The 16590-nt window shown below is 46.7% G+C and overlaps 1 protein-coding gene across 2 annotated transcripts in view; it reads right to left on the bottom strand.

The window, feature by feature from the left end:
* Nucleotides 1-3600: 3600 nt before the first annotated feature.
* Nucleotides 3601-16590, bottom strand: part of LOC135817688 (AF4/FMR2 family member 3-like) — a 33309-nt gene continuing 20319 nt past the window's right edge. For both annotated transcript variants that reach the window (XM_065330919.1, XM_065330918.1), the window contains 10 exons: nucleotides 15612-15647; nucleotides 14006-14560; nucleotides 12555-12632; nucleotides 11759-11838; nucleotides 10702-10837; nucleotides 9773-9805; nucleotides 9162-9202; nucleotides 8573-8868; nucleotides 5425-5473; nucleotides 3601-4862 (listed from right to left, as the gene is read on the bottom strand). In XM_065330919.1, the coding sequence (XP_065186991.1) occupies nucleotides 4766-4862; nucleotides 5425-5473; nucleotides 8573-8868; nucleotides 9162-9202; nucleotides 9773-9805; nucleotides 10702-10837; nucleotides 11759-11838; nucleotides 12555-12632; nucleotides 14006-14560; nucleotides 15612-15647 (1401 nt within the window). In that variant the 3' untranslated portion in view covers nucleotides 3601-4765. The remainder of the gene's footprint in view (nucleotides 4863-5424; nucleotides 5474-8572; nucleotides 8869-9161; nucleotides 9203-9772; nucleotides 9806-10701; nucleotides 10838-11758; nucleotides 11839-12554; nucleotides 12633-14005; nucleotides 14561-15611; nucleotides 15648-16590) is intronic.

Consider the following 16590-nt stretch of genomic DNA (forward strand, 5'->3'; position numbering starts at 1 on the left):
CGTCGTTCGTCGTCGATCCAACTTCAGGTACGATCCAGCCAAATGAAAACAGTCCAAGACCTGGAGGAAGAATACAATGAAGGCCGAAAAACAAAGGAAAAAATTATCCGACAGAATTCTCACACGAACTACGAAAACTGTCGATATCACAGTGTTCTTATGACATCCATTTGCGGCAAAGTAAGACCTTTTTATTGGTCGCTGCAAGGCCTGGAAGGACGGGCATGTGCTAGCAACACTTCTCAACCTCACGCCCGGGATAGTTGCACACTCCTGCCATGAATTCCATGAAGAAATGGCAAAATCATATCGTTTTTTCTGAAAACCAATAATGGATAACGTTGAACACTTGTAAAGTTCTCACCATTTCTCCTCGAATGCACATTTCTTCTTTCTCGTCCTGGCGTTGGATGTAGCGGAAGAACGATGTCTCAACCAGAGGTGGTGCGCTAGCGCACTGGGCAAAGCGCTATTCGTCGGCTTACCAATAGTGATTACGTTGAAACAGCAAAATCCCAAAAGGTAATACAGCCAAGACTCTCCACTTCCAGTTTGCTGAAGGAAAAGAAGAGGGAAGAGCGAAGTGGACGAATAGGACGACCTCCTTGCGGAAAAGAACCGTTGGCGGGAGCATGCGCACACGTCTTATTTTGGAGGTTTGGAGCACATGGTCGACGCTGATTGGCGGAGCGGCGTGGCGCATGAGCATGTGTATGTGCAGCTGCTGTGTGTCCTTTTGTACTTGGTGACTTGGTCCTGGGTTCAAATGCTGCACTATTGATATCAGATTTGAATCTGATTATGATAATAAATAATAAATGGTATTATTGTAAAGATACATGATTGTAGATTCTACATCATACATGATCTGACCTGATATGATTTTTTTTGTATTTTATTATATTTTTTAAAGGATTTCCCAAAGGCTTTGAGCCTGTCGAGGGGATCTCCTGCAAGAAGAATGAAATGACAACTTTATGTAGAGGGAGCAGTTAAGAGGATAGGCTAAGGAAGTAGATCGAGGCAACAAAATCTGGTAATTAAGGAGTTGGGATACCGTCAGTGTAATGAATATATCGGCGAAAATGCTGATAGAGAGAATGCTTGAATTCGGGGAGGCTGGTTATCATAGAGGTAAGTCAGGATGACGCTTACAAAAAAGGCTGCAGCCTCCACGTCATCCGTTCTATGCCATACTGGACGATATGAACCAGGGAGTCGTATATATACGACTCCCTGATATGAACAGTCTGATGAAGTGAAGCCATCACTGGTAGTGGTAGATCTACTACCGGTAGATCACTGCATATCAGGCATGAGTACAGACACGTATCCATGGTATCAGAGCTTCGAATGTGATTCACTGATTGTGTGTTTGGCCTCAAATGGCTCCAGTTTCCATAAATTCCTAGCGAAAGAAAATACAAACTACATGTAGATGATTGTTAGTGTTAGTAAATACAGTGTAGCAAGAGTAGATAAACAAGAGTGTGCAACTCCGGATCTCTCCTGCACAATCTCCAGATTGCCCATGGCGGAATTTCTTGTTGACGTCACCTTTTTTCAGAGAAATGCGCATTTTGCCGCAGAGCAGTGTGAGAGCACGTGCTGGGCACCGACCTTGCAGTAGTATAGCCCGGCCAAGAGCATGAGGGAAAACTTACTTTCCGAAAGACTCGCAGCGCGTGCGTTGTCGAAAAGATTACGTCAACAAAAAAATTCCGCCGTGGGCCTACCCATCCGCGAGTTGCACACTCTTGTTTATCTACTCTTGCCTTGGTAATACCAGGGAGCTACTACTAGTAGTACAATACCATTATTTTACTACTCCCTGGTAATACTAAGTAATAGTATTGTTACTGTCAATGTCATTCTTCGCTTCACTCCTCATCACTATGGTCACCCGGGCTCGTGTAACCCCGGTTCCACGTCGGACCCTGCGTCCTAGCGGAATCTACGATTATTGTTGTCCAAGAATATGATAATATGGCCCGGGCCCAGGCCAGTCTAGATTAATATTGCAATATTGTGCAAGCCAAGGCAACTACAATGTACATGTACTTCCACAGGCGTTGCATGTAGTTGCGTCCCCTACTTTGCGAGCAGCTGTTTCAGTGTTTGTTAAAGGGGAAGTTAAGGCAAAAATTAAAATTTCACCAGTTGTAGTCTTCGGGGTGCAGAGTCGAATAGTCTTGGTCCGAGAAAGCTGAGACGCTCCTTTCCTACTTGAATCCCAATCGAACTCGCGCACTTCCACCGAAACTGGGTGACTGCGCCCTACTAGATGGGGATTTGTATGCAAAATGTCACTAAAAGCGCCATTTCGTTCTTATAAAAGCACGGATGACCGCGATTGGCCCATATGTTGTAGTCTTTTGGACGCTGAGTCGACTGGTTTTGGTCCGAAAAGGCTGCGATGCAGCGTTCCTCTTTTATTCCCAATCGAACATGGTTGAACAAGCGGTCACGTGCTCCTGCGTACACCAGTCAGCTGGTCACCGTGCCTGCAGGGTACAACTTACTAGCCTATTTGACCTTTTTTGGGTGCAGTCCTGTCACTCGAGTTGAACCTTGGTGTGAAAGTTGTCGCCTGCTGGCGTGGTGACCAGGTGATTTGGGCACCCAGGAGCACGTGACCGCTTGTTCAGCCATGTTCGATTGGGAATAAAGGAGGAACGCTGCATCGCAGCCTTTTCGGACCAAAACTAGTCGACTCAGCGTCCAAAAGACTACAACATATGGGCCAATCGCGGTCATCCGTGCTTTTATAAGAACGAAACGGCGCTTTTAGTGACATTTTGCATACAAATCCCCATCTAGTAGGGCGCAGTCACCCAGTTTCGGTGGAAGTGCGCGAGTTCGATTGGGATTCAAGTAGGAAGGGAGCGCCTCAGCTTTCTCGGACCAAGGCCATTCGACTCAGCACCCCGAAGACTACAACTGGTGAAATTTTAATTTTTGCCTTAACTTCCCCTTTAACTTAAGGCATGTGCTGTGACCATGGTAAATCTACATGATCATTACTGTCCTAAAGTTAAACTTTAGAAACAATTGTTTTAATTCCTTAGAGTAATCGAAGTAAGCCAGCAGCATTTTCACAGGGCTCAGTACTCGGATCATTACAATGATTGAACCCCTGCTACTTCATGACATTGTATTTTTTTTAAACAAAGCACAAACTAACTTCTTGAAGAGTGTCACGGACTCAGGCAGGCAACGGAACAAAAAAAAAAACATTGCGATGTGGAAACTCTAGACTGGAGTTTCCACATCGGTCATCCCAATGTTTTTTTGCACAGTCAACGAAATAACAAAGTAGAATTAAAACTTGAAAGCGGGGTGGAGCACTGAGGTACATGTAGATGCTTTCAAAGACTGCAGTCTGGACTCTGGAACACACGAGACGCCGTGACGAAGCTCCAGCACTATGAAACAGCTATCCACCTACATGTACTTTGAAGTACTATCATAATACCCACCAGAGAGTAGAGCAACACCGGGCCGTGCTTCTCCCTGGTTATTACAGCCGAAGTCACAACAACCGAGTTTTTTTTTTAATTGATTTTTCACGTTAGGATGGATTGCTTGAAATCAGTATGATTATACTCCGATCAGTATGATAATTATTATTCAAAACCGTTGTAAAGTCCCTTATCATCATATCGTTTCCAGTGATCAAGGTAGCTTTCGAGTAAAATAGATAATAACAGTTGTCAGCGGTATGCCCCAGAGAGCCAGAGAGAGGGAGAGCTAGAGTATGTCAGAGATTGCTAGAGCGCCGGGCTACACTGTACAAGAGTGACTTGATAGACAGCAATACTGCCCGGGCACTTTCGCTTTTGTGCGTTGAAAAAATAGATTCATGATGGGATCCAGTAGTATGGCTCAAAGATAGAAGGGGCGGCTATGGCAGCTAGCCATCCTGTAGTTAAGCAGGCACAATGCATGTAGCTATGGCAACTAGCCATTCTGTACACGATGAGGAACGAGACCAGCGGTGCACAACAGCACGACAAAGTTAAGCAGGCACAATGCATGTAGCTATGGCAACTAGCCATCCTGTACACGATGAGGAACGAGACCAGCGGTGCACAACAGCACGACAAAGTTAAGCAGGCACAATGCATGTAGCTATGGCAACTAGCCATTCTGTACAAGATGAGGAACGAGACCAGCGGTGCACAACAGCACACGTGACAAAGTTAAGCAGGCACAATGCATGTAGCTATGGCAACTAGCCATTCTGTACAAGATGGGGAACGAGACCAGCGGTGCACAACAGCACACGTGACAACACAATGCATGTAGCTATGGCAACTAGCCATTCTGTACAAGATGAGGAACGAGACCAGCGGTGCACAACAGCACAACAAAGTTAAGCAGGCACAATGCATGTTCAATTGACAGGGGATGTGCCAACCAGAAAAGGCTATGGCCCCATGGCCACGTACTGGTCTGCGGCTGCGATAAGACGGATAGCATTATTAATTTTGTGAATGAAACGTTGGAGTTAGCGGACAGTTTACAAATATAGACAAGACAAATATCTAGTGCGGCACACCCAGTACCCATATTTTAATTTTTTTTTGTTAAGTCAAGACTTGTGTGTGTGGCAGACTTGTGATCTACACACAGTTCAATGACTTGAAGTATTTCCACTGAAGTTTAAGAAAATCACCGTTGAACGTGACACCTGGCAGCTAGACAAGGAGCCTGCAGCTGCACGGCGAACATGTGCCAGCTTGACAGTGGGACTGCCAGACGATTAGACAGTTGTGTCCCGGCTGCGTGCAGTTGGGCGTGAGGATTGCTCGCAGCGCTGTAGGCCTCTCTCGCACCATTCAATGAGCTTCGCAATGGAGCTGAACGGCATCACAAAAAAAAAGACACACAGCATTACAAAGCAGTACGGTGTAAGGACATATTGATACATTGATACTCAAAGCGTTTTCAAAAATCATGCCTGAATTCCAAGGCAGAGTGAGCAAGGCATCTGTGGTGTGACATAGAGAATGTTGTGCAAAGTCCGTAACCCATGAGTACAAGTAAGGTGGAACATAATTTTATTGCAACTCAGAGCCGCACCCACCCTTGCTATGGATATATTAGGGCACATGGACAAATGCAAAAAACACATGCACATGCACACACACACACATACACACACACACACACACACACACATACACAAACGCACATGTAACTTGTAAACTTCCACACACACACACACACACACACACACACACACACACACACACACACACACACACGCGTGACACACGTGACACATACATACACACACACACACACACACTCACACGTAAACCAAAACATGATCTGCCAGATCAAATAAACATAGCAATGCCCCGGTCAGTAAAGTGTAGCATTCTTCATACGGCTAAAGCATGAGGAGCGCAATCATACCTCATCAAATGGATTTCTCCACACTCCCGATTCAAGCGAGCAAAGAAGTCTGCAGGGGTGCAAGGATCAGAGACAAAACTCATTAGTAAGTCCAAGCATACATTAACGTCCCACCCAGGACATCAAAACACAAACACACACACACACACACACACACACACACACACCTTTGACCTTGACCTTTGACGCCCATCGCCGGAGGCGATGATAGCAATGCTATGGCAGAAGCCATAGCAACTTGTGCTGGGATTGCACCATTCAACAGCTTGCAAGGCTGAAGAATTGACCGTCACTATTCAGCCTGGTCTACACCATACAGCTATTTGAAGTGACTTTTTCTGGCCAGTGAATCCCTATTTTTGGTCTTTTTCTTTTTTCTTTTTTTTTTTCTTTTTTTTTTTCCCACACACACATCACACTACATACTCCGGCATGCACTGGCTGTTGGTAACCACCCAGGAGAATGAAAGAAAAGTCAGGAAGAGTCTGAGAAAGAGAAGAAAGACGTGTGTGACCATAATCGTCGGGAATCGAACCCGCAACCTATCGATTGGAAATCGCTGCACATACCACTGCACCATATGGGACACACACACACACACACACACACACACACACACACACACACACACACACACACACATATACACACACACACACACACACACACACACACAACTATTTCACACGTTGGCTGCCTCCATCGTCAGTTCATCTACGGTAGCTGCACTGAGTACATCCAGCCCTGGCTGTACTTGAAAGACGGCAGCCAAGAAGGTCAACGAGGAAGAGAAAAGCCACCCAGCAAAGAGTTAAAAAGATTCCCTGACCCAGGACAGAAAACTGAACAATGATCTTCTCTTTGAGTGTTTGTGTTGCTGTGGTTTGTATTCAACTGCATGTAGATGTTGGCACTTTCTTGTTGTTGTTGGATCTCCTACCTTTTCTCATATGAGCTCTGAATGCTGCAGGGATTACTAAAGTCAGACCAGGCCATCGCCCCCTTAGTTGGTTTGGAGAATCCACGTATCAAAAAAAAAGAACCGTTCACAGGAGAACCTAGCAAAGAAGCCGGTTAACCTACAGGTTTAGCATACCCTTTTCTACTGTGCCGCAAACCTCAAAGTTACAACATTTTGTCTGGTGCAAACAGTGAACAATGTTTTGGTAACTATCTTGTTAGCTATGTCGACAGTGCCCCGGACAAATACCGGCCGGCCTCGTGAGTCCACCAGTTCAAGTGGCGTGGAGTCGTTCAAGAGCCAGCTATTCATTCCGAGTCAGAGTCAAGCACAATCCCGACTTCTGCTTGGTTGAGCTAGCACCTCGGAACATGCTACACACTCCACAACAATTCCACACTTTTCTACGAAACTGTCAGCCCTTAACTCAATTATCCAGGGTTTATGGCACAAAACTTCCAGGATTTAGTTTGAGGGAGTTTCCAAGGACTTCCAGGGTCAAGACCATATTTCAGCGCATTTCATGATCTGCAAGAGCGCCATGTATGCTAGTGATAGAAGTACTAGTATTGCGCCACAAACCATGAGTAGGGCAAAATCGTGAGGGATCTGTTCAGCATGCAAGGTGCGCACCGAGATAGTCATGGTAAGCAGGCGCGTGCACCGTATGAGTTTTTTTTGTGTCTGGAAACCACCTTTTTTCGGGCAATCTTGCCAAAGGAAAAGCGTGCCTACGCTCGTACTGGATTGGTTATTCTGCATACGCGTCGATCGACGGGCAGTTTACAGTACATTGACTATGTCCTTATTTGGAAGTGAGAGAGAGAGAGTTGCTTTGCATGCAGTTCGAAATACATTATTCTCTCTTTCTTCAGTGGAGAGTAGCCACAGAGAGATCGATCTCTAGGCTAGCTCTGGTTCGCTCCTGGATTGGCGATGACGTTCAAGAAATCCGCTTTGCCTCGAAATTTGAGTCAAGCACGCACGATGCAAGTCAGTTCAAGGATATGATTGACGATATCTCCTTCCAAACTGTTGACTCAAATCAAGATGACAGCCTTTCGTTCTCGCTCATGTGCGCAGCAGAGATGTTCGTCAAAAACGTTGTCGACTGGAAGACGTAAAAATGTGCGTCCATGATCCACTTGCGCTGCTTCAGAACGAAGCGCTGCTCGGGCCGCGACTCAAGGACGCGGGGCTTCGCTTTTCTCCCGCGAGCTTCCATCGAAGCAAGGTCCATAACTCTTTATTGAAATCATGTGGAACATTGCCAATACATGCCGAAAACTTCGTCATAAGAACAGAAAGAAAAATACGTCGAATGTAAGCAGTGTTTTGATGTAACAAACATGCCTGCATGGAGTGGACTAGTGAAGTACCATAGACATAGTGTTATACCGGCTTATAGACTGTAGTGTATACATGTAGCCTGGGCGGCTAGGCCTATCAAACTTTTACGGGTTTGACAAACATGTGATTGTATATGAGTGCATTGACCTTTGCACCCTCTTTGCAAATACTTTTTGAAGTGCTGGTATGTAAAAGGTAACCCGTTTTATCCTGCTACCGGTTATACATGTACCAACATTTCCATGTAACATCGTCCCCTCCCTCCATTCCTCGTTACTCTTATTTCTCATTCCTCGTTACTCTTATTTCTGTCCTTTCTACCCCTGTACCTGGTTGCCCTCTTAGACGCGTTTGTGCCGGCATGATCTGATGATAGCAGTCGGACGAGCCCCGCATCTCATCAGCACCAGTGTTCATTGGTTCCCTGCACCCCTGATCTTGAGTCCCCCCCCCCCCCCCCCCTAGCCTCCTCCCTAGCCCTCGCCGTTAACTCCGACGGGATGTTCGGGGGATGCTCATGTGCACAAAATACATAATTATTATACAGTGGGTCTCGAGAAATTTTTTACCAACTCTAGAAACCCCCCTTTCAAGACTCGGTGCACGCCACTGGTGAGTCTGATTATCTAGATTCTAGGCAAGTGAGCTGAGAGCATGGCTGCAGTCTGGAACACTTGTCCTTGCACAGTGTCCTGTGTCCTGCCACCTGAATGACTCTGCGTGGGGTATATACCCAGCAGGCAAACACAACACTTTAGTCGCACAAATGCTGGGAAGGAGATAACCATAAGTTAGACTGCCGGGCCCCGGATAGAGATACGCGCTAACGTGCATACCTTGCGTCTCCGTCATCTTGCGATCAGCACGCTGCCAGTGAGTGACGGCGTCGATAGCGTGAGTCATGAACTTGCAGGTGGTCATACCCGCCATGACCAACCTCTGCGGGAACTGCACTGTGCTGGTAGGGGTGCTGGGCCCAACCACATTATTGCCGGTTTTCCCTGTGCTGCCGCCAGTGCCGTTCGTGCCGTGGGCGGCTGTGGCTGATGGAGCGCGTCCAGCTTCTGGTGGCGTTGGCACTAGGCTGGCTGGCGACGGGTTGGGTGAAGGTCCTCCGTTGGAGCTGCCACCACTATTAGAGATACACATACAAACACACACACACAGTAGATTGTGTTACATACATGCGTTCACGCCTAATACCATGGTTACGCATTACCTATCACGTATGTAACAATATGAACTTGCTTAAAATCTTTCATTTCAGCATAGACTATAGTTTACATTCAAGTTGTAAAACGAAAAAAATCAAAAAAACGATGGTTATACACGAAAAGATAGGAGACACCGGTCACCCACCTGGTGGGGAACCCATTTCCCGGTTGCACCGGCAGAAACATGTGCACATGTCAAGCTTCTACTTACCTTGAAGTTGGTGGAGACACGGGCTGATTGGTGGCCTTTTGCTACATAGCACAAGCAAAGCACACCAAGACACACAGCAGGCGGAGGTCCAGTGAGTTCCAGACCCAACCCTACAGACGTGCCTAATACCTATGCATACACAATGATCTTGCTACCGTATCTTATCGGTTGGAATTTGACCCCCGTAGTTGGGGCCTCCATTTCCCAGTAAAAGGGCAATTGAACCCCGGCGTTAAGTTGACTACCCCTTTTATTAGTTTGGTTTCCGGCCATAAAAGGTCGACTTATAACCGGCATAATAGGGCAAAGAACTTAGCAACATATTGAACACACAGAATAAAGTGCATGTACAAATCCACCATCAGAAGAGTGGCAATCCCCTTCAGTGCAAAAGCTGTAGCAGTGGTGGACACGGGCAGCATCAACAAGCCGTACTGCATAAGCAACGACAAAATTGCATGTACATGTAAGGCCCGACCCTGGCCCCTGACCAACACCGGCAACATATGGTGTCCGTGATTCTACGGTGTAGGAGCTTCGGGTGTGCCGTTATGAGAGTATGGAATTTCGAAGTAACGTTGCTATTCCGACAGTCACAAGCAATGCCTCACCGTATTGACCGACTTGAACGTTTCGTTGAGAGACTGCAGGAACACAAAGCCAAATGGACGCACAAGTACATACTAAGTACTTGCAGGATTTTTAATCCATATTTTCTTCTTTTCCTTTTCCTTTCCACTTCTTTTTCTTTTTCTTGCCAGCCAGGGTTGGCTATGAAAAAAGAACCTGAAATCGCCATGCAAAGTCACCATGGGCTGCCGCAGTCATGTATTGTTTAGAATAAAATTAAACTCGGATGGAGAGCCAATGATTAAAATTAAAAAAAGAGAGGACCATAAGTTTACAAGTTCAATTCGTTTTGTCCAACACTACCGATTATAAGCAGGATAATGTTGAGTCAAAATGTGCAACAATTAGCACAAAATTGAGGCTGATGTGATACTGACATTCAACAACCTGATGCTTAGCTGCATCATGTCTGGAATGCGCAAACCAACAGCCTTCCCACAACAGGGTCCACCCTGCAACTTCAGACGTCCACTCCTACATAGAGTTCGGCCCTCGAAAGGGGTAAGCCCTGGCAGCAATATTTGCGTTCATTCAGTAATGCTAGAGAGGATTTTCAGAGCGATACTTTATTCGGGTATTCGATGCTGGGCTTAATTTACGTGTATGCTCGTGCGAGGTTTGTGCTCTGCATGGTTTCCACTCTTCGGCGTCTACACCAGAAGAAAGTATTCAGGCATAAGGATGAGAGAAGCTAAGGACACGACGACAGTGCTGCTCAATGAAATCCAGTCGCGTCATTCAAGTTTGCGCCTTACATCATTTGGCAACCCATTGTTTGCAACTTCGGAGGCCTAAGGCTGCGCAACGCCCGGCAAATACTTGAGTGGCGCGACTGGATTTCATTGAGCAGGACTGTGTCTGGCTGCACCACATGTAGTTACACAGAGCGGTGTGTGTCATAACACCTTACATGATTCTCCTTCTTGGTGACTTCCAGGCGCATCTCGAAGATCTTCATGGACAAGACAGCCATGCAGCGTATGGATATGATGAGGATCTCCTGCCTCACATCGCTTTTCTCGAGCCTGCTCAACACTGAAATGAAACTGCAGTGAAATAATACACACACCGGTACACACCACAGTTCTTACTCTTTAAAATCTTTTAAAAACCTTACACTCCCATTGCCAAAATGATCCTAAAGCAGACACAATAGCAACTAGTGCTGGGATCGAACTATTCAACAGCTTGCAAGGCTGAACTATTGACTAACCATAGCAACTGGTGCTGGGATCGAACCATTCAACAGCTTGCAAGGCTGAACTATTGACTAACCATAGCAACTGGTGCTGGGATCGAGCCATTCAACAGCTTGCAAGGCTGAACTATTGACTAACCATAGCAACTGGTGCTGGGATCGAACCATTCAACAGCTTGCAAGGCTGAACTATTGACTAACCATAGCAACTGGTGCTGGGATCGAGCCATTCAACAGCTTGCAAGGCTGAACTATTGACTAACCATAGCAACTGGTGCTGGGATCGAACCATTCAACAGCTTGCAAGGCTGAACTATTGACTAACACTACACCATACATCTTTAGAGTTGAACTCCTACTTTTTGGTCTTTGTTCTTTTCTTCTTCTAGTTCCCCCATTCCCTCACACACGCACGCACGCACACACGCACACACACACACGCACGCGCGCGCACGCACCCATCCACCCACACACGCGCACACACACACACACACACACACACACACACACACACACATACACACATCACACTCCGGCATGTTTTTTTGCTGAATGTGTGATTGGCACCGTTCCAGCACCAGCATCACAAGCCAGTAACAACCACTTCCCTTAGCCTAGTCCCCACTGTAACAACCACTTCCCTTAGCCTAGTCCCCACTGAAACAACCACTTCCCTTAGCCTAGTCCCCACTGAAACAACCACTTCCCTTAGCCTAGTCCCCACTGTAACAACCACGTCCCTTAGCCTAGTCCCCACTGAAAGACTAACCCGAGTATGCCAATTGTCTCAGTGTAACACGAGCGTGCAGCCTTCCTCTCCTCGGGGTTGTTGCTGGCCATTGCCTGCCCCTAGGATGCACACAAACAAATAAGGAGTACATATAATAGGATGCAATGCGTGTGTTTCAAGGCCAATCTGTGTACTCAAATCACAAGACATCATGTTAAACAAACTAATGATGGTGAGTACCTTATCCCAGTATCGAATCATATACAGACGGAGGCCGGAATGTTTAGGGCGGCAAAGAATAGTGTGATTGGCTCAACACGTTGGATTAAAGTTGTTCGCGAATCTCCACTAGCCCAGTTTCTGCCACATATCCAGACAATAGAACAACGCCAAATACTGGATCACTGATTTGTTTATATTGTGATTAAAGAGAAAAGAGGCACTGCCAAGAATAGAATGAAAACTGAGACACGAGGTTCATCCGATCAGTCCAAGTCTGCTCCTCACGTGTACGAGTACACGAGGTTCATCCGATCAGTCCAAGTCTGCTCCTCACGTGTACGAGTATGCACATTACAACAGTCTCCCAAACGTGGCTGCCGCATGATGCAGCGTGACTAAAAGGGAAAAAAACTTGAGTGGATAGCGGATCCACGGGGCTCGAGATACACGGCAAGTAGGAGTTACTAAGAAAAAAATGACGGAGCAGAACGGATTTACATGCTGCTGGAAAGAATAACAGTTCATTCTCAAATACAAGCACACTGTCCAACTTATTGATGTCATCAATTCTACTTCAAAATCATCAAAAGTGGTAACTTCGGCCAAAACCTACCTCCATAGCAGCTGCATAGCGAATGAAGAGCATAGCAGCCTCCAAGTACTTTGCAGCTCTCCTGTGAATTGGCAGCTTCTGCAAAAGGAACAGAATAAATCCAAGAACAATTAAAAAATTGTGTCTTCCCTCAAACCAGTGAATAAATTACTTCCTACGGAAACAAAACTTCGTGAATTTTTTTCACTACTTTTCGTTGCTGTTATTTCGTTCTCTCTCTGGTTCTGTCAGCCTGAAACACTGACATAACATTTCGGAATTGTAGGAAAGCATGATTCATATTTTGGAGAGCCGACAGTCGTCACAGAGCAAGGGTGTCGACGCTGCACACAAAGTAAAGCGAACATGTTTTTTTTCTTCATTTTTCATCCATCTTGCGCAATGGGAAGAAAAGCACTGCGCTCACTGCTCGTCGTAGCTATTTTTTTGTTCAGAACTTGACAGAGCACGACAATGGCACCGAGGAGCAAGAAGAGTGGAAAACGAATAGCAATAGCAGCCAGCGTTTTGAAATCTCCGCCATCCCCGAAACACCTGTCTGCATGCGAACAGGTCGGCGGCAAGATGTCAAAACTCCAAAACGCAGAGATGTGACAACCGTCACTTCGCGCAGCAGAGCAAGATGAACAAGTTCAAAATAGAAGTCGTCCGGCCACTGCAGAGCCCAGACCTCAACGTGGATGATCTCGCCTTTTCCAGCCGCCTCGACAATGTGTCCTTGGTCGCAAAGGAGAAGGCGAGATCTGATCGCGGCAGTCGGGAAGTGCTGGTACGACTATGATATCCCTCGGAGGAAATTTGAAATGTTTGGCGTTGCCCGTGTCTGTTGTTCGGAGGCAATCTCGAGTGAGAGCGGAGGCGGTAATGAGTACCAGCGCTGCAGCGCTACCGCGGTCTCCGTCGAGATGTTCGGGAAGGCGTTCAGGTAACAGCGAAGACGATCAGGGGCGCAGAGAAGCTTCTCCGTGACATACGACATCGCATCGATCGACCTGCCACTTGGAACGGTTTCAGCGGTGATGAGTCGAGCGATAGCAACCCAGACTGAGACTCTACTCCCACTAATCGATCCTGTAGATATTGTAGATATGTAGATAGAATGTGTTGAAGTGTTTCTCTTCCAAAGGAACACTTTTGTTGAGCACAGCCACTCCTTGAAAAGTCATGTCAAAAATTCACGAAGTTTTTGTTTCTGGAGGAAGTAAAAATCAGTGGAAAAATCTAGGGTTCGGAGGTATAAGCAAATTTGTACTAACAGTACGATGTGCAGCTAACACATCACATCACCATACCATTCTAATGCCTTCTACAGACACTGGAAAGCTGTACTTCAAGTAAAATGTCATGTTTCCAATGATACAATGCATGGCTCACATAGTGGACGTAAACTGTGTGTGTGTGTGCGGGGGGGGGGGGGGGGGGGGGGGCATGATCGAAATTCCAGAACGTACTTTGTTGTCGCCTTCATACTTCAGTTTCTTCGCTTGCGCCAGGTACTCAGACTTGTTCTGCTGGGGAGATTGAGTGCTTCCAATATTCGACGGTGACCACAAAGCGCCAACGGACGGTGAATGGGTACGCACTGTGTTCGACGGAGACTGGCGCTGCTGCTGCTGCGATGTTCCGTTAACACGCTGATTACTATCAGCAGTATTGCTGCGTGCTGCAGACGTTGTTTCCGGTGCGCCGTCCGTTGCGCGGCTCCGTTGCTGCCCTGTTGACCTCGCCGAGGCACCATCAGCTGGTATGTCAAAGGCTGACCGGCCATTGCGTTGCAACGGATACCTTTCTGGTGGGCTGCGAGTCGCTACAGCTCCTCGTTCACCGCCAGGTCTTGTGCTTGCCTCGCGCTTCTTCTTTGCTGGCTGCTCAGATGATGGCTCACCCCGACGGCGTAGAGGGTTTTCAACTTTCTTTGATGGTCCGTTAAGCATATCATCAGTTGTATTAGCGCATGACGGTCGCTTTCTTTTTGCAGACTTGTCCGGTGTAGGAGTACTTTCGTCCTGAGAGAGAGAAGAATAGACCGCTGTGAGCTTAATTAAGAAGCACCATCTGTACCAACTACAGTGCTGGCAACGGAAATCCGACCCCCGAGCGGTGGGTTCACATTCTAGCGGTCTCTGTTTCGTAGTTTTACCATCCCGTGTTGCGTCTTTGCGATGTGAGCGCACCGCTCAGGGGGTCGGATTTCAGTTGCCAGCACCGTAGTAGCATAGGTACTGCTGTCATAGTGTGATGTACAATGTACTGCTGTCATAGTGTGATGTACAATGTAGTGCTGTCATAGTGTGATGTACAATGTACTGCTGTCATAGTGTGATGTACAATGTACTGCTGTCATAGTGTGATGTACAATGTACTGCTGTCATAGTGTGATGTACAATGTACTGCTGTCATAGTGTGATGTACAATGTACTGCTGTCATAGTGTGATGTACAATGTACTGCTGTCATAGTGTGATGTACAATGTACTGCTGTCATAGTGTGATGTACAATGTACTGCTGTCATAGTGTGATGTACAATGTAGTGCTGTCATAGTGTGATGTACAATGTACTGCTGTCATAGTGTGATGTACAATGTAGTGCTGTCATAGTGTGATGTACAATGTACTGCTGTCATAGTGTGATGTACAATGTACTGCTGTCATAGTGTGATGTACAATGTAGTGCTGCTGGTGGTATGTCTCGGGGCCAATGAGCTCATGCCACCTCTGGCATTATATGCAACCCACTTCGGCTGTCTTTATCGAGCCACTCAAAGAACATTGCAACCATTGCTGTCTGAACACATCTGAAGTTTGATAAAGCAGCAAGGACTTCATCACGCGGTCACACATATAATATACGTGCACACACTAGCACCTACACCCTGTTCCTGTAGGATCGGTATGCTGCTTCCACACATTGTCATAGTGATATTATCATGATGAAATTTTCGTTCTGATGGGAAATTGGGAAGTTTTCAACACCAGCGCATGCATGGCAATCCCATGTCCTCCTCCTTGCACCCCCTCCCCAACTTCATCCGGGCACTCATGCACTTCACTCCTTACCTCCTCTTGTCGTGCACGTTTGACTTGTTGTTTTGCCTGGAGGTGACAACATACCAGATCAGAAAGCAATTGTTGATCAGTGAGATGAATAGTGTAAGAATAACAAAGCAATTAAAATAAAAGAAAACACATGGGAACGAGTTATGAAGCAACTATCCACGACTGTAACAAGATAATAAGCAGTTAGAAAGTGCGATAACAGGGCACAAGACTGACATGTTACTGAGACATTCAACGACCTGCTGACTGCTTATTATCTTGTTACAGTCGTGGATAGTTGCTTCATAACTCGGTTCCATGTGATTTCTTCTATTTTAATTGTATTTATTGGCTCATTATCCGAGTTAAATAACAAAGCAAGCTAGTTTTTTTTTGAACTGGTATTCTCCTTCATGCCCCCCCCCCCCCCCCCCCAATACAATGTGACAAACGGCATGTGACAGGCTGGGAAAGAGAGACAGAGAAAGTGAAGGACACCGTCACCTACTGAATCATACTGAGAGAGACACAGTCACGATAAGACACAGAGAGAGAGAGAAAGAAAGAAAGAGAGAGAGATAGTGTGTGTGTGTGTGTGTGTGTGTGTGTGCGTGTGTGTGTGTGTGCGTGTGTGCAAGCTGTTGAATGGTGTAATCCCAGCACAAGTTGCTATGTCAAACATAGCTGTTCGCTATCATCGCTTCCGCGATGGGCATGTCTGAGGTCTGAGGTGTGTGTGTGTGTGTGCGCGTGGCCGGCAGATCGAGGAGCACATCTCCTCTCTCCAGGTTCGCAGGATGTGGGGCGATATGGAGGAGATCGCGGATAAAGTCAGAGTCCGCCGGCTTCGATGGCTTGGCCACGTGTCCCGCATGCAAGATCGGATCCCCCGTCAGCTGCTGTACGGCGCGTTACCCTCCAAACGTCCACCGCATGGACCCCGTAAGCGCTGGAAAGACTAAGCGAAGTGCGACTTGATGGCTGTTGGCGTTCCTCTGGA

The sequence above is a fragment of the Sycon ciliatum genome, chromosome 5 (genome assembly GCF_964019385.1).
Source record: "Sycon ciliatum chromosome 5, ocSycCili1.1, whole genome shotgun sequence".
Classification (NCBI taxonomy): Eukaryota; Metazoa; Porifera; class Calcarea; order Leucosolenida; family Sycettidae; genus Sycon; species Sycon ciliatum.